This window comes from Microtus pennsylvanicus, chromosome 3 (assembly GCF_037038515.1).
Source record: "Microtus pennsylvanicus isolate mMicPen1 chromosome 3, mMicPen1.hap1, whole genome shotgun sequence".
Classification (NCBI taxonomy): Eukaryota; Metazoa; Chordata; class Mammalia; order Rodentia; family Cricetidae; genus Microtus; species Microtus pennsylvanicus.
The window spans coordinates 48,302,399-48,325,554 of record NC_134581.1 but is presented as its reverse complement, the minus strand read 5'-3'; the positions used below and the strand labels follow the sequence as shown (position 1 = coordinate 48,325,554).

Genomic DNA, 23,156 nt, shown 5'->3' with positions numbered 1-23,156 from the left:
TTTGAATTTATTTTTATAATTATTAGTGTTTTGCCTGCATAATTGTCTGTGTCACTTTAGTGTCTGTTGCCTACTTAGGCCTGAAGAGGGAGGCAGATCCTCCGGAACTGGAGTTAGAAGCCCTTGTGAGCAGCCCTGCTGGTGCTGAGACCCCCAACCTGGGCCCTCTGGAAGAGCAGCAACAAGGATTTTAATCCCTGAGCATCTCTTCATCCCTCATGAATTTATCGTTATTTAAAAAAACTGACATCGTGAAAACACCCAAACGTCGATCTACGTTTCTGACAAGCGCGGGGCAGTTTCTTTACAGATCTGGCTATTTTTCTTCTCCAATTACAGGCTACTATTTAGACGACAGGAATGAAAGAGATATCCAAACAAAAGAGTTATGCTAAAAAAAAAAAATCTGGTAACATCATGGAAACCGAATTCCTCTTCCTCTCAGGTTCACGCTTTCGGGAGCCCGAAACCCACGGCTGAGTGCCCACGGGTTCCCAGGCCTGAGGTGGCCCAAGGGCACCACGGCCTCCCTCAGCCTCGTCCCCGAGTGGCCTCTAGGGCTGCCAGGGCACCGGCGGTCCGTGGCCTTCGAGGGCCCACGACGCGACGCACATGCCCGTGCTCGCCTCCCGCGTTGGCGGGAAGACGGGGAGCGCGGACGCGTGAGGCCGACTCGGAGCCTACCCATGAGGCAGCGCGCCGCGGCTCGCGACGCCCCCTCCCCCATCGCGGTGCTCGGCAGCCCGCTCCGCGATGGGAGCCGCGGCGGTTGCGGCGCAAGGCCCGCGCTCCTCCCTCGCCTCCTCCTCTTTCTCCTCCTCCTCAGGGCTCCAGTCAGGCCGAGCCGCTCCGCTCACGGTAAGCGCCCCCCGCCCCGCGCGGCCGCCCGCCCGCCCGCCCGCGAAGGCCCTCCCGCGCGGCCGCGCCGCCGCACTCCGGGGGCGCAGGGTGGGGGTCTCGGGCCGCGGCGCGTCGGCAGGAGCGCCCGGGCCGGGCACGGGCCGTCTGCGCGTGTGACTGGCCCGCCATCTTGCCGGGCCTGGCGCGGGAGGGATCCCGGCGCGACGAGGCGAGGTGGAAGGCAGAGCGGCGGCCCCCACGATCCAGGCCGCCCGGCCTCCGCCTCGGCTCGCCGCCACACGGCAGCGCAGGCCCGCCCGAGCGTCGCGCTCTCCTCGGCCGGGCTTCGCTCTCAGGAGGCGACTCCCCCTCGGTCCTTTGTACCCTGTCCGCGGGTGTGTGGCGGAGACCCGACCTCCTCACAACACAAACCCACTCTACTCTTCAAGCAAGAGCCGAACCCATTGCAATGGCGTCCGCTGTAACAGCCCCAGAGGCCCTGCCTTTGCTAGACGAGCGCTCCTTTGCAGGCTCACAGCCTTCTTTCTTGTCAAAGGGATGTCCCCACTGTGTCAGACGAGTCCCGTTATTGTCTACACGAGAAGGGCTTTGAGCAGAAGCGAGTCCGAGTCGGACAGATTTTTTTCCAGCGAGCTTTGCAGGTTTCACTTAATAAACCACAAGCGAGTGATCGCCCTTTGAGGTTTTAGGTTGCTCAAGAGATGTTTTCACGACTCACCTGCCATTGGAAAAGCCTTAGGAAGCGTTCTAGAGAGAAAAATGGACGGCAACCTGCTGCCAGCAAGGAGGCCTTTGGCTTGGCGAAGATGTGTTTTTTTATTCAGCCTGCCATAGAGATACTCGGCGTTATTGTTTCCAAATTTGGACGGAATCGTCTAAATCATTGGGCGTCTTTTAGTGCCCTTAAACATAATCACCCGAGGGGAGTAGGAAGTCCAAAAGACCCTCTTGGGCATTTGTAAGCTCTCCTGCTCTGGGAGGTGACTGAACCAACTCTGGCTGTTTGGATGTAAATAATATGATGGCGAAGGCTTGGGTTTGAGGACCTTGTGCTTTTGATTGTCCTACATCAGCACTAACGCTGTTGTAATTTTTTTTTAAAATTTTTGTATTTGTATCTGTCACTGATGTCACTTAATGTATTCCTTTGGGCCCCTTTCCACAGGGCTGTTTGGAGGGTCGGCCTCAGAGTTGGCTTCAGTGAGAACCCTGGGCTCCCTGGCCAATCACAGAGCCTGGGTGTTCCGACTCCTCATTCAGCCCTCACCTCACCATTGTGTGCCCCATTTTCGTTAAAGTGAGTTGGCTGAGAGTAGGAAGAAGGCCTAGGCCTCCATATTAAAGGAATAGCCTTCAATTTTCCATACTCTTACATTTTAATTTTTGAGATCATGTTACCTTTGGATGTTATTAGTGGTCATATTTTTTGATCATATTAGAAACTTGAGTATGGCGCATCCAGATGTCTACCGAGGGTGAGATTTTGTAAACATGTTGCCACATTTGCTTTGTCTCAGCCTGCTGAACGTGTTTGTTGCAGATGTGACAGTTCACCCCTAAGTACTGGATATGTGCATCGGTAAATAAAAGAGGCCTCTATACTATAGCACATTACCAAAGAAAAATAAGACTATTTGTATGTATTACATATTTTTCCACTATTTTACAAATCATGCAGATATATAATTCATATCATAAAGTGTGAGACGACTTAGTAATCATAGCTTTGGTCTCTTAGTTCAAATGTTGACTTTTGAAACCTCCTTTTGCAGTTTGCTTGGTTTTAGTGCTTAGTATGAATTTACCTGCATCTGTCTGGTATTTAGAGGGAGACATTCTGAGAAGAATTAGGAAGAAGAGGAACAGTTTTGGAGAGTAGAATGTGCTCAATTTAAGAAACTTGGAATTGGCCAAGTGTGGTGCTTTGGGAGGCAGAGGCAAGTAAGTGGATGGATCTTCCTGTGTGATTAGGCCAACAGGGTGGCGTAGTGAGACCTTGCCTCGAACAAAACCCCTTGGAATTGTTTCTACCCTGTAAGAGGTAAAGAGAATAGTTGGAAAACATTTTGCCTTGGAAAGTTTGGAGCTGTGTAGCAATAGTGAGCCACAGTGAGTTAGATCTAAGGTAGCTTGCTGTGGGAGCACTATAAATCTTAGTATCTCACTTCTCTCTAGTTAAGCCTAGTATGCACTCCTCCAGCTGAGTGTTTTTCTTCTCAACATTACCTTTTTTAGTTGAGAAGAGTAAACTAGTTGGTGGTGGAGCACACCTTTTATCCCAGCAGAGTTTGCGGGATCTCTGTGAGTTCAAGGCCAACCTGGTTTACTGAGGGAGTTCTGGGACAGGCACCAAAGCTACTCAGAGAAACACTGCCTCGAAAGACTAAAAGTAGAAAAGAGTAATACAATAAATATTTAGCATACCTGTTGTATTTATTCAATAGAAAATTTATAACTACACATTGTTGTTTGTTTATTTGAAATGGGGGTTTCTCTGCAACAGCCGTGGCTGTCTTGGAACTCACCCTGTAGACCAGAGATCCATCTGCCGCTGCCTCCTGAGTGCTGGGATTAAAGCTGTGCACTACCACTGCCTGGCATATTCTCTCTTTCTTAAAACAAATATTACTTATTTATTGATTGTTAAGTTTGAGAAAGTCTGTCTTGGGTACCTCTTAGGAAGCCTCCAAGATTTCCTTTATAATGGTACACTTATGTATCACAGTCAAAGTCTGTGTTGCTGCTCTCTTTTCATTCTTCTGGTTTATTGCATTGTGAATTGTCAGTTTTTTTCCCATTATATAGGCAAAGAGTAGTAAACCAGAAATTTTAACCACATTCAGTGAAAACTAACAACAGATGAGGATCAGGACATACTATCACAAAATAATGTCACTTTGGTGTAAAGAGTATTTTGAGTTAAAAGGCAATTGAGAATGAAAAGATGCATGAAGAATTCTGCTCTCTTTGGCTAAGGGCAGGACTTAAATTTCCTATATCTGAAGGAGGTTAGTTTGCAAAAACATACCTTGCTAAAATAGCTTTTTTCTTTGTTAGTCTCTTTCCAGTATTTTTGTTTTTAGTTTTTTATTTTGTTTGGCAGAGTCTTATGTAGCTCAGGCTGGCCTGGTACTGGTAGTATGTCCCAAGATGACCTTGTTTCCTGAGTTCTGAAATTTGAGACATGTGATACCTTATCCAGCTTCCCAGTGATTTATTCTTGCTCAGATCCTAAACTTCTCTGTTAAGATGATAAATAATCCTCCAAATCTAGCCATTTCTGTGAGTTTCAATCTTCTGTGAATTCTTGAGAATGAAGTTAGTGTAACTTTTCCTAATTTTTCGTTAAGTTTAATTTGCAGACGTTAGGTACTGAGTCTGTGTATGACTAGAAGAAAAGTTTGTGTTCTCAGACACTGACTACAAGGATGGTCATCAAGTCAGTCTTCTATACCTACTGAGAAGAGAAGCAGTGTAATATTTTGTAAAAACCGATAAGAAAACTGAAAAAAAGTGAAAGATCTTACATTAATCAGATTTAGTTCACTCTTGTGTCTTTTCTAATACTTTTTGTTGTTGTTGTTCATTTTGTTTTTTTGAGACAGTGTTTTTCTGTATAACAGCCCTCCCTGTCGTGGAACTAGCTCTGTAGACCAGGCTGGCCTCGAACTTGCAGTGTTCCACCTGCCTCTGCCTCACGAGTGCTGGGATTAAAGGAATGTGGCACCACCGCCTGGCTTGTCCTTTTTCTAGGCAGTTGAATCATTCTTCAATTTTTGTTTTGTTTTTAGCATAGTTAAGATTGAGCAGTGGTAACCTAGAATGGTGGAAGTAGCAAAAAGATTTCAAGATGTAGGAAAAATACAAATCAGTTAAGGTCCCACAATGTACTTTAATATGTAAAAAGATACTTTTGTAGAACAATGTAAGATAGAGTGAGTTTGATTCTATTTAAGATTAGTAAAGCCTGGTGAGATGGCTCAGTGGGTAAAAGTATTTGCTGCCAGGCCTGTTGATGTTAGTTTGATTCCCTGGACCGACATGGTGGAAGGAGAGATCTGACCCTGTATGTTGTCTTCTGACCTCTGTGTATGTCATGATGCATGTGCATACACAAACAAATGCAATAAATTTTATTTTAAATCAGTCAGCAAATTTCCCCTTCTTGTTTGAACATCTCTAGGAAACAACAAAAGTCATGAATTGAAATACTTGAAGAAGGAAAAAAAAAGTGTCTGTGGACACTTAATAGTGTGGGGATGATTAGTAGTTAATTGTACAGAGTTCTACCTCTCTAATGCATGACTTAAACCTGTCTGTCTGACCTTCTATGTTAGCTTTTTTTTTTTCTAATTTGTTACATCTCTAACAAATTCAAGCAGTATTAGAAAGTTGTTCTTGGGAGATCTGTTCCAAAATATTTTTCTTGTTAGCAGTACTTCCTTCCCTTCATTTACCTCTGAAGATAAATGGACTTTACTGTCAAAAGTCTTCTGTAGTGAAAGATGATAAACTGAAATCTTAGAATCAAGATGTTATATTTAGGCTTTTTGATTAATGAGACTAAGCCAAAATATTTTTTAAAGTCATTTTTAGTTTAAACAGTACTGTACTTTGACAACTTATAATGATGAACACAAATGATTTTGGATATACACTTAAACACTCACACTATGTTTTTACACCAATAATAGTAGAGTGTTGCTTTTACCACTGGGATGTCTTTGTTTATTTGAGAATTAACTAAATCTATGTATTCTAATGTTTTACAACATTATTATTTCAATTCCTTGGATTTTTGACCACTATAGTAAATTTAGCCCCCAACCCCCTCACAAAGTCTGTGACTTGTGTTTACATGGAACAAGGAGTGCCAGGATTCTGAAGCTTGAGGCACTTGGAAGGAATTGACTTTGTTCCTTTACTACTTGTAGTTCTGTGTAGCTATAACCAAATACTCTACAAGAAAGGAAAGGTTTATTTTGGCTTATGATTTCAGAGTGTTGAGTCCTTCATGGCCGAGGGAGTGTAGCAGAGCACACAACATTTCACTTCATGGCAGACTAGGAAATTGACTATGCTTTGTTCAAGTTCGCTTGCTGTTTTCCCTCTTACTCCCAGCACCTGGAATGTTTCCACTCGCATCTTGGATAGGTCTTCCCTACTCCGCTAGTCCTCAGACACCAGACACACTTGGAGATTTTGAATCCACTCAGACAGTGAAGATTAACTGTCATGCCCTCTGTTTTGTGAGGCTGGGTTTTCTTCATTTCATCTGAACAGTCTAGTGTTCTAGTAGTATGAGTCACTTTTGAAAATCTGGTCCCTTGGAGTGTGTGGTCTGTTCTACTACTCACTGCACACTGGAAACTTTAGCAGTAAGACAGCCCAGCTGTGCCTGGGTTGGTATTAAGTTATCCATGTTTGATACCGGTTGAGATTCTGTACTAAATGACTGAAATCCACACAGTGTGATCTGTATGTCAAGAAACAAAGTATAAAGTGAATCTTAGAAAGTAAATCTGTTTACCTTTGATATAAAGATTGAAATGGCACTTGAAAATGGCTGAGTGAATACAGATTTTGAAGGACAGCTGTAAGATTGACAAAGATGCTGGGCGGTGATGGTGTACTCCTTTAATCCGAACACTCAGGCAGGTGGATCTCTGAGTTTGAGAACAGCCAGGTCTACACAGAGAAACTCTGTCTCAAAAAATAAACTAAATAAATGGACTAGATAGGCATAAGGGACTTTCAGAATTCCATATACTATATTTTGATCATATTCTTTCCCTCCTCCAACTTTTCCCAGATTCTTCACCACAACCCTACCCAACCACCTTCATGTTCTTTCTCTTAGGGAAAAAAAAACAAAACAAAAATTACTTAAAAAAAAAACCCACATGGTGTCTGATTTTTGTTGGTTAGCTGCTGATTATGGGGTCTGCCTAGGGGTGTTGTTGATATACTCAGTGTTACTCCATTGATGAAAACTGATTTTCTCCTAGCAGCTATCAATTGCAAATGGTTTCTTGGTTCAGGCAGAACTCAGTCTTTATTTCTCCTTCTCCAAGCTGGGATTTTGTTGGGCTTGAGTGTGTGCAGATCGTGTGCAAATTGTTTCTGGAAAATGCTGTTTCCTGACATAGTCTTTGCCTTTTACAGTCTTTCTGCCTCATTTCCTCTTCTACATAGATCCATGAGCCTTGAGGGGAGAGTTGTGATAAAGATATCCCATTGAGGGCTGCCTGAGTGTTTCAAAAGTCTCATCCTACACAATGTCAGTTATGGGTTTGTTAATTATCATCTACTACAAGAAGCTTCTCTAATGAGGGTTGAGTGATGCACTGATCTATGCATATAGCAATATATGTTCTTAGGAATTTTTCATTATTTAACATGTTTTCAACGTTTCATGTAACATATACCAGTACTTTTTTAAAGAATTGCTGAGTGATAATAGATTGTATGGAACACCAGTTTTAAATATCCAGCAGTTGAACATTGGAGCCGTTACCACTTATTTGATTATTGTGAATGAATAATACATAGTAGACTTTAAACCTCAATTATGAGGGAAGGATTGAGAAAAACAGAATTCAGGTGAATTTAAATATCCAGATGGCAAATGGGAAGGTAGTAGCATATCCCTTTAATCCCAGCACGTTAGGCAGAGGCAAGTAGATCTGAGTTTAAGACCAGCATGGTCTACAGAGTAAGTTCCCTGATAGCCAGAACTACACAGAGAAACCCTGTCTCAAATAAATAAATAAAATCCAGATGACAGTAGGGACTAAATCACAGGCAAGATGAAGGGCTAGAGGCTCATACTTGATAATTCTACAGCTGAAGCTATGGAATTTATTCACTGTCTTTTGGGTATCAGTCTGAGGTCTCAAATGCTACAGAAAACCCATTTCTACATGCTTTAAGGGGGAAAAGATATGGAGAATCTGTAAAGGGTTCAAAGGAGTAGCTGATTGAGAGTTGAGTGCACTATTTTCAAGAAATGGAGTTCGCAAAATAGCTACAGATAAGACATGAACATTAAAAGGTGGTTTGGCTGTTAAGAGTTTTGGGGGAGTCTTCAGGTGGATACTTTTAGCAGTGTAGTGTGCAGTAGAAAGGATTGTAGCTGGGCTGCCTTGCTCAGTTCAATTCTGGCTGATGAGTAGCAATAAAGAACAAATGGCTTTTAGCCTAGATCACGTTTGCAAGATTTTTTTTTTTATTTATGAGTTGATACAGAGGGATTTCCTGTTGTGTTGTGAAGAAGTTCCTTTATGCCAGGTGGTGGTGGCACACTCCTTTAATCCCAGCACTCGGGAGGCAGAGGCAGGCAGATCTCTGGGAGTTCGAGGCCAGCCTGGTCTACAAGAGCTGATTCCGGGACAGGCACCTAAGCTACAGAGAAACCCTGTCTCGAACCCCCCCCCCCAAAAAAAAAGTTCCTTTATAAAGAAGTTTTGTTTTGTTTTTTCCAGGCAGGGTTTCCCTGTATAGTCCTAGCTGTCCTGAAGACAGACCTAGCTGGTCTTGAACTAGCTCATAGAGATCCACCAACTTTTGCCTCCTGAGTGCTGGGATTAAAGGTGTGTGCTACCATGTGCTGACCTGATCTACTCTTGATTAAAAAAAAGGCTTGGGGCTGGAGAGATGGCTCAGAGGTTAAGAGCATTGCCTGCTCTTCCAAAGGTCCTGAGTTCAAGTCCCAGCAACCACATGGTGGCTCACAACCATCTGTAATGGGGTCTGGTGCCCTCTTTTGGCCTGCGGTCATACACACAGACAGAATATTATATACATAATAAATAAATAAATAAATACTAAAAAAAAAGGCTTTGGGTCTAATGTTAGAACACTGGAGTAGACATCTCCCAGACCAGACCAGCCTGTCAAACTAAGACATAGCCTGCTTATATTGTTAGAAAAAGCTGCTTATATAGTTACATGTTTGTGCTCAGATTGTAATTTCATCAAATACAATCTTGCATGTGCATGGATGCCAGTCCCACCAGGCACAAGCCTCTTGGTGCACCAATGTGTAGTAGGAGCTGTGGGCCGCTTCCCGCCTCCCAGCTCCCGGCTACCGGCTAGCTTTATACCCGAAATAACAACACACAAACTGTATTCATTTAAACACTGCTTGGCCCATTTCTATTAATGTGTGTAGCACCACAAGGTGGTGACTTACCAAGGAGATTCTAGCCTATGTCCATCTTGGGTCGGAGCTTCATTGCATCTGCCCTGGAGAGGAGAGGCATGGTGTCTGAACTCACTTCTTCCTCCCAGCATTCTGTTCTGTTTACTCCACCCACCTATGTTCTAACCTATCAGGCCATGCAGTTTGTTTATTAATTATCCAATGAAATCAACTCAAAACAGAAGACTCCCACATCACCAATGATGGCCTTTTTTTTTTTTTTTTATTGAATCACAGGAGTAGTACATCTCCCATCCCAAATGATAACTGCAGAATGAGCAAGGTCTTCAAAAGCTCACCGCGTTTTCTCTTTTCTGCAGTGGGAAATTCTAACTCTAGAGTAGATTACATAGTCATGGCTGCAGCAAGTCTGGACATGAAACAGACGTGGCTTCAGCAGCATTGAGACCTTGATTATTGCTGCTAGAGTAGTTTCTTTAGAGTGATTCAGGTTCAAAAAGGTTCACAGCCCTCAGAAGGGTCTTGCACTTAACGAAAAAGGGGAATGGGTGGCAGTAGAGAAGCACAAAGGAAGGATCTGATGGTGTCATTCTAAGGGCTTAACAGCTAACAGTTCTACTCAAAACCCCTACTTCTAACTCCTGAGTGGAACTTGGAACAAGACCTAGGAAGCTGATACTCTGAACAGTATTTAATAAAGCCATTAACCCTAGCCATATGCCTGATGGAGAAATTCTATGTTCTATATCTGTATCTTTTGAGAGTTGTATTTTAAACTATCACAGCTTTGCTAAAATGAAATATGTATTGCTTACTTGAATTATGAATTATCTTTTTTCCTCTTCACCAGGAATTTGCTTGTTTTGAATAGATTTAGGTATAGTGTTGGATTTCAACTCTACTTCTTCATTCATTATGTTTTACCTAGAAGCTTCTAGAAAAAAACTGAAAGTAATAGCTTGATAACCAAATGTTTAAGTCCTACGCATGGCATTTTAAAAGTGATCAAATGAAAGATCCTTCTTCATTTGTCAGTTTAGGCAAAAAATTATATTCCTGTACTAGATTAGAATTGGCATGGACCATGAGGGGATCTTATCTTGAAAGTGGACATTGTCAATTTTATAATGGTTGAAATTTTCCATATTTTTTCATTTGGTGATATGTGTTCTTTAGAATTCATCTTTTGAAACCTTTTAATTGCTATGTTACAATGAAATCTACCTCCTCTCTGTAATTTTTGTCTTTTATTTCTCATGAATATTGAAATAATGCTGTTTCTGAAGTCTCTGGCCTTTGAAATGAATGTGCTTGAATTTTGTGTGTGTTTTGTGTGTGGGGGGCAGTTCTATGTGCACTCATGTGTGTAGGCCTAAGGTTGATGTTGGGAATCTTTTAGATTGCTCATCTACTTTATTTTCTGAGGAAGAATCTCCCAACCAAACCAAGAGCTCACTGATAAGCTAGTCTAGTACTCCATTGGTCAGTTTACTCAGGAACTACTGGTGTGGGTTCTAGGGACTGGAATTCAGGTCTCGATTGCAAGACAAGTACCTTAACTGCCGAACAATCTCCCCAACCTTTGAATCTCCTCCCATCATCACTTAGTTGTATTTCTATAGAGAAAGTACTTAACTGCCTCTATAACTCACTTTTCACAATGATATGGTTTGAGCATTAGATGAAATAATTTTTTAATTAGGGCAACTATAATTGTATAATGATTATAATTATTTTATGACTACAAATTACATAATTTGTAGTAAAAATATAATGAATGGAAATAAGTAGTTGTATTAAAACTTGACATTAAGAATGATTTGTAGCTGGGTGGTGGTGGCACACACCTATAGTCCAAGCACTTGCGAGGCAGAGGCAGGCAGACAGATCTCTGAGTTTTAGGCCAGCCTGGTCTACATAATAAGTTCCATTACAGCCAAGGTTACACTGAGAAACCTATCTTAAAAAACCAAAAACCAACCAAACAAAAGAATGAAATTGTATGGTTTACTCAAAGATGATAATGATTGAGACAAGGCCTTCCTCTGTAGCTCAGGCTTGGCACTGAATTTAAAATCCCTCTTCCTCAACCTCCCAAGTAATGGTATATTACAATCATGGTCAGGCGGTGGTGGCGCATGTCTTTTAATCCTAGCACTTGACAGAGGCAAGTGGATTATAATTATAATTTTGTCAGGACTGAGTCACAACTTTTCCTCTTTTCTGTTTGCTTATCGCTGCTAAGATCTCCAAATGTATACTATTTTAAAATTACATTTGGTGTTTTTTGTTTGTTTAAAAATTATAACTGTGACATTCTTTTTTATTTGTTGTTTGTGTGTGTACCATGTGTGCCTGCATGCCATGGCATGTATATGCTTGCAGAGTCAGTTCTCTCTTTCTACCTTTATATGGCCTCTAGGGTTTTAACTCATGCTGCCAGTATTACATAGCAAGCACTCTGCTTTCTGAGGCACCTTGATAGTACAAAACTGTATCGAAGTGTACTGATTTCAGAGTTTACCTTACTATTAAAAGCTGAGAAGGAAGGAGGATGTAGGAGATCCAACACAAGGTGTGAAATATGCTAAGCAAGCAGCACTCTTCTCGCTTTACTCTCAGCCACAGTAAATCACATTTTTCATAACTCAGTGTTTGGTAATTTTTCATAGTTATGAGATTTAGTTTTTTTTGGTTTGATTGAATTTACTCCCCTCTGCGTGTTAGGCCACCATTCTACCCCTGAGCTGTATCTCTAGTCCAGAAGTTCATAAATTGCCAAACATTAATAAGAAATTATGTCTATTTAAATTTTCCATTGACTTCTAACAAAAACTTTTAAGGCATAGTTTAATTTTATTTATGTAAAAGCTGAAAAATTAATAAAATAGACATTATAATTATTTTTATCTACAAAAGGTTAGGTTGTATTTTGAAGTCTTAACTTTTTTTACCCTTCTTTTTCTTCTTTCCTTTCCCGCCCTCCCGCCCTCCCGCCCTCCCTCCCTTCCTTTTGTGTGTGTGTGTTCGCGCATTCCTGCCTGCCTGTACACACATGTTGTGGAAGTAGGAGGACAACTTGCATGAGTCAGTTCTTTTCTTTGGCCATGTGGATTCCAGGGATCGAGTTGAAGATTATAGGTTTGCTCCAAGCCCCTTTCTGCACCAAACCCTTATGCCTCTGAAGGATCCTCACTAAATCAGTTACTTGGAATTCATTTTTTCAACATGAGCATGAAATCTGTGCCTGACTCTGTAGCTGAAGTAGAGTAATCTTTTGCTGGTTATTTTAGAAGCAATTTGAAGAGGCAAGAAAACTTTTGGAGCTGTAAAATCCAAGCTGATGCCTCTGCTGGATATTCTGTTTCTCTTTCAGGTGACTTATTCATTGAAATAAATGCCTTCACTCCTAAATCGTGAAGCATATTTCATGGAATTTATATAACCACTTAATAGAATTATATGAGTCTTATAGTTGTAGCATACTTTCTTTTGGGCTCCCAACCAGCCCCCAACTCATGACAAGAGACTTATTATTAGTCATGAATGCTTAGCCTTAGCTTAGGCTTGTTTCACTAGCTCTTATAACTTAACCTGTTTCTCTTTGTTTATATTTTGCGTCAAGACTTTCTACCTTTCTTTCATTATGTATGTCCTATTCCATGTCTGACTGGCTAGTGGCTGCTTGACTGGGTCTGAGAATTTCTCTTTTCATTCTCTTGTTCTTGTTTTAGATTCCTCTTACTTCGCCCTGCCTAGCCCTCTATTGCCTTGCTATTAGCCATTCAAGCTTTGTATTGGGCCAGTCAGGTGCCTTTGGCAGGCAAAGCAACACATTTTTACATTGTTAAACAAATGCAGCATAAACGAATGTAATATATTTTTGCCTAGTTAAAGTAATATTCCACAACAGAATGTATAATTGTGATTCATTATTATTTTTTTCAAATACAGCATAAATGAATGTAATATATTTTTGCCTAGTTAAAATAATATTCCACAGCAGATAGTATAATTGTGATTTGTTATTGTTGTTGTTATTATTTTTTTGAGACAGAGTTTCTCTGTAAAACAGCCCAGGTTTCCTGGAACTCACTCTGTAGACCATGCTGGCCTCGAACTCACAGAGATATACTTTCCTGTGTCGAGTGCTGGAATTAAAGGCTTGTACCACCACTGTCCATTGCTCCTTTAGTTGTTGGGAATGAGTGAAGAGACGTGTCTCTTGCTATTTTTCCGGCCCAAGAGCATGCTTAGCTGGTTGCTTCTCAGCTTCTCTGATTTAGCAAGTTTTCACCCCAACATCTGACTCTGAAGTCTTTATTGGTAAATAAAATGATAGAAACTTAGTTTACCAGGGCTGCAAGACTGGAAGGCCTAGCCTGGCGGTGGTGGCACACGCCTTTAATCCCAGCACTCAGGAGGCAGAGGCAGGCGGATCTCTGTGAGTTTGAGACCAGCCTGGTCTACAAGAGCTAGTTCCAGGACAGGCACCAAAAACTACAGAGAAACCCTGTCTCGGAAAAAAAAAAGACTGGAAGGCCTTCCAGGGCACAGCCTGAGTGCTGAGGGCCCACAGATGCTAAAGTATCAGTAAATTCATGCACAGCCTCTCTAAGCCAATGAAAAACATCATTTGGTGCCCAAACTAGGGTACCACATGTAGCAGATCTTTCTTGTCGGACTCTCTTTAGACTGCTGACCCCCAAACAATGACACGGAGACTTAATTATGAAAGTTTGACCTTTAGCTTAGCTTCTTTCCAACTAGCTCTTGTAACTTAAATTAACCTGATTCTATCAATCTACATTGATTCTATCAATCTACATTATGCTCCGTGACTTTTAACCTCTCTTCCATTCTGTATGTCCGACTTCCTCCATGTCTCGCTGGTGTCTCTTCTCTTCCCAGCATTCCTATCTCTGGCTTCCAGGCTATTGCTGTTCATCTCTTTATTACACCAATCAGAGCAACACATCTTCACACAGTGCACAAATATTCCACAACACTAAAATATATTTAAAATTATGTCTTGTTATTGAAATATATTTTTGACTGTGAATAGGAACAGGTTAGCATCAGTTAGCATTTGGGAAGTAACATTTACTAAAACTGATTATGAGGAAATTATTCCTTTTTATGCATATATCTTGTTGTGAGTTTGTTTGAGACAGTGTCTCACTGTGTAGTCCAGGCATCAAACGTTGCCTCAGACGATTACAGATATGTTTCACATGCTTGTCACAAATAACTTAGCTTTAATTTACTAACTTACCTGATTTATTGAAATTGGAAGTACTTGATATAATTTTCTGAAATTTGGAATTATTCAGGAACGAACCAGTTATTTTAAATAAATTATGTGCATAACAAACATCTAACTCTAACAGATTTTTATATAAAGGGTAAATGGTATATACTTTTATGTAATATGCCCTAATGGTAGATATCTTTATTTTCTAGAAAGGCAAATTGTGATAACTTGCTGCCTTTTGTGGTCACATGGTAAGTTTAAATATTTCAATTAGATCCAACAGTTTCTTCTTTCTTATGTATTTGTTTATGGAGTGTGAGTGCAGGTGCATGCTCTGTGTGTTTGGGCAAAGGTCAAAGAATGACATGGGGTCCCTGTTCGATTACTTTCTGCCTTACTCCCTTTATACAGTACCTTACTGGCCCTGAAGCTTTCTGTTTGGGCTAGACGGTCTGGGTAGCAAGCTACTGGGATATACCTGCCTTTGTCCCCCAGCACTGAGGGTACAGGCACCTGGCACATGTTTCTATGCCTGGCTTATGTAGGTGTTGGGGATTCAGACTGAGGTCTTCCTGTTTGCACAACAAATGTTCTTAGCTATTGTTCCATTTCCCCAACTTCTTCATCAAGAATTTGTCTCTCCTTCTCCTCTTCTTCCTCCTCCTCCTCCTCCTCTTCTTCTACTTCTACTTTTTTTGGCGTTGTGGGGGTGGCTTTGGATTCACTCTGTAGACTAGGGTGGTCTGGAACTTAGAGATCTGTCTGTCCTTGCCCTCCCTATTGCTGGAATTAAAGGTGTGCACCACTATTGCCTGGCTGAGAATTCCTTCCTTCCTTCCTTCCTTCCTTTCTTTTTTTCTAAGATTTATTTATTTATTATGTATACAGTGTTTGCCTACATGCCAGAAGAGGGCACCAGATCTCATTACAGATGGTTGTGAGCCACCATGTGGTTGCTGGAAATTGAATGTTGTACCTTTGGAAGAGCAGACAGTACTTTTAACCTGAGCCATCTCTCCAGCCCCTGGCTGAGAATTTCTTGATTGCAAGCTTGACATATCAATATTTGCAGTTAAAATTACTCAAAATTGACTGATGTCATATGTCAATACTTAGGTGACAACTTATAGAACGTCAGATCTGCAACTTGATGGGTGACAGTTCCTCTCAACAGAAAGGTGAGTGCTTCTTCAATGATTGATGCTCATAGGCAACAGGTGCGTAAGTACATTGTGTGGTGAAGGGTGAGGTGGGCACTCTTATACACTGTGTGGTGACGGGTGAGAGGTGGGGTATGCCTTAAACTTTGGTATTGCTGAGGTAACAGATAACTAACAAGTCAAGTAGAAATGAAGTATTTTATCTCTACTAATAGAAATGGCTACTATTTATCACTTTGGTATACATTATTACATATTTTTCTTCTACGCTTGTACAAACATTTATAAAAATTATATAAAAGAATTATAGCTTTTTTCTTAATAGTCTTTGATATATTAACAATGGCTTAGCCTTGTTAAATACACACGCACAGGCATAAACATATATATGCGTGCGTGTGCTATAAACTATATTAGTTTACAAGGGTTGCCATAACAAACTGTTACAGACTAGCTGGTTTAATTTGGTAGAAATTTGTTTTTGGATAGTTTTTGAGGGTAGAAAGTCAGGACCAAAGTATTGCTAGGCTTGATGTCTTTTGTGAATGCTGAAAGAAATGCTCTAGCCCACGTTAAATCAGTGATTAATTATGAACATATTAAGAACATGGTAAAATGTTGTATTAATTTTGGCTTAAAAGCAGAAATGGCGCTCTTTGGTATAATAGAAAAAATACTTAGAAATGATAAAGATATTATCTAAACTAGAACCTCAGATTATTTCTTTGGTAGTCTTACTATCTTCATGTCTGGACAAGCTCCAATTATGTTCATATACATACCTGTTATATTAATTGAGGCCCTTAACACTGTTTTCTTTCCCCACCTTGCGTCCCTCTGTTCTTGTATTTCTTCTTTCTGCATTACAGTGTGAACCAATATATGCATGTAGTTTAAAGAATCAGACTGTAAGGTTTTAATTGGCTCTGCCAAAGTTTTTTGAAGTTGTGTGTGTGTGTGTGTGTGTATAATATTTCATCAATTTTACTAAGAATGTTATATAATTAAAGATGGGTATTTTTGCTTTCTTTTAAAAAATGTGTTCTTCGCAAGTTTTAATTTATGTGTATGTGTGTGTCTGAGTTTTTATCTTGTGTATGTGGTGCTTGCAGAGACCAAAAGAGAGGGCATTGACATTTTCTGGAGCTGGAGTTACAGGAGACTGTGAGCCACCCAGTATGGATATCCAGAATAGAGGTTGGGGTCCTCTGATAGAGCAGCAAGTGCTCTTTACTGTTGAGCCATCTCTCCAGCCCTGTTTTAGCTTTCTTTTTATATATGTTCTTATTTTATTATTTTTAATTAAGTGTAGTGTGTCTATGGGCGAGTGGTTATGTTCATGTGTGAATGAGGTGCTCACAAATTCCAGGGGAGGGTGCCAGATCTGTTGGGTCATATGGAAGAACAGTATATGCTCCTAACTGCTGAGCAACTTCTTCAGCCCATTTTACTTTTTATATTTTGTTTTGAGAGACAGGGTTTCTATGTGTAGACCTGCCTGTTGTGAAACTTGCTTTCTAGACCAGGCTGGCATTGAACTCTGAGATCACCTTTAAAGGTGTGCTCCACTACCTCTTGGCCTGTGGAGTGCTCGCTTTATTTATTTATTTATTTATTTATTTATTTATTTATTTATTATGTATACAATATTCTGTCTGTGTGTATGCTTGCAGGCCAGAAGAGGGCACCAGACCTCATTACAGATGGTTGTGAGCCACCATGTGGTTGCTGGGAATTGAACTCAGGACCTTTGGAAGAGCAGGCAATGCTCTTAACCTCTGAGCCATCTCTCCAGCCCCTGTGGAGTGCTCTTAAAGTTAACTTAATCCTTTTGAAGTGTTGCTATCCTTCATCCATCAACTAGAAAGAACATCTGCTTGTTCTCTAGACCTACTGACTTACTCTTTTCTGGGACTTTATTTTATATTGAATGCCATGTCCTTTGCTCCCTGTGTCTCACCTTTTGTTTATTAGGCTGTATGCACGCATGTCCATGAGTGTGCATATGTACAAAAATGTATGGGAAATCGGAGGACAGTTTGTGGGAGTTGGTTTTCTTCCACCACTTAAGGACTGGGGATGTAATTCAGATCATCAGACTTGGCAGCGAGTACCTTTACCCACCTACTAAGCCCTGTTAGCTTCATTCTTATTCAAACACTATTTTTTTGTTTGATGCCTCTAAATATACCAGTTTCTTTTCTACTTTTCTTGCTTTGTGTCATCTTTTTCCTAGAATCCTTTTAATTTTTTTCTCTGTCTTTTGATCTTTTTTTTTTTTTTTTTTTGGTTTTTTGAGACAGGGTTTCTCTGTGGCTTTGGAGCCTGTCCTGGAACTAGCTCTGTAGACCAGGCTGGTCTCGAACTCACAGAGATCCGCCTGCCTCTGCCTCCCGAGTGCTGGGATTAAAGGCGTGCGCCACCACCGCCCGGCTTGTCTTTTGATCTTTAGATAGGACACGTTCCTTCCTAACATTCCTGGTGCTTATCCATTCATGCTTAAAAGAGAAGTGTTACTTGGTCAGAATTTCTAAGTAGTTTTTACTATATGCATTGCTTTAATTCAATTTCTTTAGAGAGAAATGTGTAATAATGTGTAATTCGTTCTACTTGAGATAAGCCTCAGTCCTTTCCAATAATTCTCTCTAGTACTATTTCCCCTCATTTCTGCTCTTTTGCCTTGCATTTCTAAATCTGGTTCATTCTAATTTGTTTCTCATCTATGGCTCTTGCTATAGTCCACCTCCCTATTAGTTACGTCTTTTTTTTTTTTTTTGACAGTGGATAGGATATAATCCTTTTTGTGGAGATAATCATTCTAGATGTATGACTGAAACTCATTTTGACCGGATTTTCTAGGTACCATAAATTACCTTTGCTTGTCTAAAGTCTATTGGTTTATTATAGCTTAGAAAGTAAGATCTTAGTTTCTTACTGTTCTCATGTACTCACCATAAACATCAATTCAGAAATTGTTACTAGGATTATTAAAGTAGATTCAAAATATATATAGCAAATGATCTTTTTAATTAAAAGAATGTTGCTTCTTTTAAAACTTAGATAATTTAAAAATGGCAGAACTCTTTATGGAATGTGAAGAAGAGGAACTAGAACCATGGCAGAAGAAAGTGAAAGAAGTTGAAGAGGATGATGATGATGATGATGAGCCCATCTTTGTTGCAGAGATAGCAAGTTCAAAACCAGCAATTTCAAGTAAGCATTTACTACTTACTTAAAGTAGAAAAGCAGTAGGATAAGGTTATTTCTTAGGGTTGTTATGAAAGTGTCCCTATTCCACCATAAGAAGTTAGGAATGAGATACTACCTGGGGAGACTGATCAGGGTTGACTGGCTGGAGCTTTAAGAAGGGGTAGACACCAAATATCAGCAGAGCAAACTGGGAAATGCAAGTGATTTGTTGGTGGCATTGGAGATCTTCTGAGAGCAGAAATTAAATTAAAATTTTAGTGGTACTGAAAACCCAGTTTATCTGATTTTTTTTTTCTTTCTTAAACCCAGAATAGCTTAAAGGAAAAATTTAGAATTCTTAGTTTTAACTTTTGAGATGTACTAAATACATTTTGTGTTAATCTGAGATGAGACCCTACTGTAGTGTCATCTCCACCTGGCTACAAAATGTAGAGAGAATGTGTGACAGTGTCTTATAGCTTCTGACCACAGCTGTCTTTCAGCAGCTAGTTACATATGTGATATGGAGGGTGTTGTCTCTAGCCATTGCATTTTTACCATGTCACAGTTAGTACACTCACATCTCAGGCTTTTTAGTAGAACAGCCTTTGGATTGTTAACTTTCAGTTAGAGTGCTTGAACTTAACATTGTCAAAGTGTTAAGATAAGAAAACTGATAGTTGTTAAGCTGTCTGTTCAAAGATGTCTAAACTGGAACCGGGTATCATAGCACACACCATTATTCACAGTACTAGGGAGACACTGGGGAGACAGAGGCAGGTGAATTTCTGGGTTCCAGGCCAGCCAGGGCTAGATGGTGAGACCTGGTCTTGATGGAAAAATATCACAAACTGTACAAATTTCAAAGATTAAAAGATTCTTTCTCATTTTAATTATATGTTTGTTTTAAGCCAGAAAAATTTATCAATGCATGTTAATGTGTCCAGCATATTAGTATTTCTTATTTACCTTGGTTAACAGAGAGTACTATGGAATTTTCTGAAAGCCTCCTTCTTGTTTTTCTTGTCTGTAGTATTAGAATGGCACTTTTATATAGTTTTTATGGAGAGAATAATTTAACCAACTGAAATGTCAGTATCATTTCCTGTGATAGATAGGTAATTTCTCATGCAATGCTAAGTGGGATGCTATTTGGATTATAAGATGAGTTTAGTGTACATTTGGCTAATATCAGAATGGTCTGTTTTCTCATTTATTGTTTCTTAGGTATTGATTATCTTACACTTGAATGTTATTATATGCAACATTATTATTCAAATTCTCTCAACGAAAATATGACAGGATTGAATTTATACTGATTATAGATGACTATTAACGGTACTCAACTATAATAATGTATACTTTTTTTTTTCTGAACTGTGAAAAATTGAAATGAGCCAGGCAGAGGTAGTACACGCCTTTATTCCCAGCACTCCGGAGGCTGGGGCAGGTGGATCTCTGTAAGTTCCAGGATAGCCAGGGATACACAGAGCAACATCTCACAAAAGAAAAACAAAACTTTACACATTCATATGTGTGTAAGAGTAAGAACTTTAAATTATCCCCTCAAAGTCATACCAATCTTAACTTCTGATGTGATAATGGATCCGAATCCTCTTAACTTAGAAGATATTCAGGTAACTTTAGATTCCAGTATTATACTATATTATTATTGAATACTAGTAAACTATAGGTTTTACTAGTTTTCCCTTTTGAAACTCAGAGATAACTATAAATAGTCCATGGAGATTCTCCTTTATACAACTTCAGGGCTTTTAGAATTGTGAATAGAATATGGAGGCTAGATCAGGGTTTAATTTTAAGTCGTAGGAATCCAAATATAGGTACAGTTTTGTCACCTTCCCAAGGAAAGCACATGCACCCACATTTAAATGTGTTTTCAGAAGATTTTTGTTTTGTTTTGTTTCTTTTTGTTATTGTCTTTTTGAGACAGGTTTTTTTTTTTTTTTTTTTTTTCCTGTGTAACATCCCTGGCTTTCCTAGAGCTCTAGATCAGGCTGACCTCAAATTCACAAAATCTGCCTGCTTCTGTCTTCTGAGTTTTGTGATTAAAGGCATGCACCACCATGTCTGACTTTTGGAAGGTTTTATAGAGACAAAACTTTTTTTGCCTTTTCTTTGCAGAATGTTTGGCTTATATGCATTTGGTTTTATTAATATAATTTTGGCCTTTGAACATTTAGTTATAATAAGAAAGATTGTGCTTATTCTATAAAACAGTTAATACTGAAACTTTTTAAATTAGTGATAATATTCCTAATATCTACTTTCTGTTCATAATTTTTAATATCTCAGTATATATTTCATTCAAACAAGTTTAAAATATCTCTATATTTTTTTAGATATTTTGAACAGAGTTAACCCCAGCTCACATTCACGAGGAATAAAGAATGGTGCACTTAACCGAGGTACAATATTATTTTATTGCTTTAATTTTAAGCTTAAATATTTTGAAAAGTTCATTATGTAGAAATGCATTCAATGTGTTGTGTAATCTTAAAATACAGGTTTTACTACTTCATTCAAGCCTACAAGTCAACGCTTCTCAAATCCAGCATCAAATCCTGTGGCTGCCTTGCCAGTAAATTTTCATCCTGAATCTAGATCTGCAGATAGCTCTGTTATTGTTCAACCATTTTCTAAACCTGTAAGTGTTTTTGAAACTCCTTAGCCAGCTCAGGAAATATTAACAATACTCAAGTAAAATTATCAATTATCAAGAAGTAGCACCGATTAGTTAGCATAATGGGTATCTCAAGGTCACCCTCTTTATGACCTTAGTAAGATGGGGAATATGCTTAAACGGACTAGGTATAGCTTTGAAAACCAAGACTGTCAAAGTGTAAATAAAAGGATTATAATGAATATCACGTGATAGAAAAATATTTATGCTTGCAAACTCGGCCAGGTATTTTTAATTTTGAAACTATTGAGAAGCCTTGATAGCATTTTATTCTGAGAAATGTACCTTCATACTTCAATTAAAAATTTTTAGTAAAAAGTAATAGATAGTGATAATTAAAATTTATTAAGCTAATAATGGATATAAATATTTGTACTAAGTGCTGTGCATAAATTAATCTCATTTAATTCTTAAATCTACCTAGAAAGTAGGCATTGTTACCCCATTTTTATAGTTGAATAAATACTGAGGTTTACAGTGATTGAATGATTCACTGAGGACCCGTAGCTGGGTGGATCTCAGATCTCAGGATAGGCTAATTCATTATATATATGCATACACACATACATATATACACATATACACACATATATGCATGTGTGTATGTTGTATATGAGTGTATTGTTTGCAAAATGGAAGTACTGCCTCAATTTAGCAGTTCTAAGGATGGTGTGCAATTCTGGAGAGTTTCTCAAGACACTTTCAAGTGTTTGGGATTCAACACCTTTGTTCTTTTTCACTATTTGACATTAGTGTTGATGAAATAAACAACATTGACCAAGCCACTGATGGCTTAGTGTGAGTCAAAACCAGGACTCATCTGCACAGTGTTTGCAGGTTAGCCACCTGCCGTGCACTCTCAATGAAGTACTTCATTTACAGGCGGTCTCACAATGAAATTTTTCAATACATTAAACATAAACTTCCATTAATGTTATTTTGTTAACTATACTCTTAAATATGTATCTTTTAAATGTTATGTATGGCAAAGTGGGTAGTATACATACAACATTTCTGTGTCTGAAGTGTCTTCATGATTGTCTTTAGGAAAAGCGTTAGCATGATTAGTAAGCTGAAATACCCTCTGCATTTTACTTGAAATTATGGCTGACAAGCTGTAGTACATTATTTCTTCATATCATTATTGCCATAAGCTATGTGACTTAAACACAAACAACATACATTAATTATCTTATAGCCTTATAGTTTCTGTTGGTAGGAGGCAGATCGTAGCTTAGCTGGATCCTCTGCTTTAGTTTTTAATAGGACTCCCATTCAGGACGTGGTTCTCAAAGCAGTCTCATCAGGAGCATTGCTGGGGAAGTATCTCCCAAGTTTCAGATGCTTATTGGTTTCCTAACTGAGTCTCAGTATCCTGGGTTTTGGCTAATTCCTTGCCATATAGGTCTTCCCAAAATGACTGCTTGCCTCCTTAAAGAAAGGGAGAGTTCTTTGTTGGTGGAGGTGATGGTGTTTTTTGTTTTGTTTTTAGTCAGCTTTTCTCTGTGTAACCCTGGCTGTTCTGGAACTCAGTCTAGTTCATGCTGGCCTCAACTCACAGAGATCTGCCTGCCTCTGCCTCCCAGGTGCTGGGACTACTGTCCGACATGACTTATTAGTCTTAAGAAATAATTCTGTTCATAAAATGATGTTATATACCTTGTCATCTTTACCATGTTATTTTGTTAAGAATCAAGCCAGCTGTCCAAGCCACATTAAAAGGGAATTCATACAGGAGATGGTATCCGGAGTCCACTTTAGAATTCAGTTATTCACTCCTCAGTTTAGTACAAAAATCTTCACTATCAGTATCATCACTTTGCA

General features: G+C 39.4%; 1 protein-coding gene across 3 annotated transcripts in view; it reads left to right on the top strand.

Moving 5' to 3' along the window:
- Window positions 1–710: 710 nt before the first annotated feature.
- Window positions 711–23,156, top strand: part of Znf280d (zinc finger protein 280D) — an 81,760-nt gene continuing 59,314 nt past the window's right edge. For 2 of the 3 annotated variants that reach the window (XM_075965301.1, XM_075965302.1), the window contains exons 1-6: window positions 711–858; window positions 14,489–14,530; window positions 15,396–15,457; window positions 18,500–18,652; window positions 20,992–21,057; window positions 21,157–21,296. In XM_075965301.1, the coding sequence (XP_075821416.1) occupies window positions 15,430–15,457; window positions 18,500–18,652; window positions 20,992–21,057; window positions 21,157–21,296 (387 nt within the window). In that variant the 5' untranslated portion in view covers window positions 711–858; window positions 14,489–14,530; window positions 15,396–15,429. The remainder of the gene's footprint in view (window positions 859–14,488; window positions 14,531–15,395; window positions 15,458–18,499; window positions 18,653–20,991; window positions 21,058–21,156; window positions 21,297–23,156) is intronic. The other variant, XM_075965300.1, reaches the window with a different exon arrangement.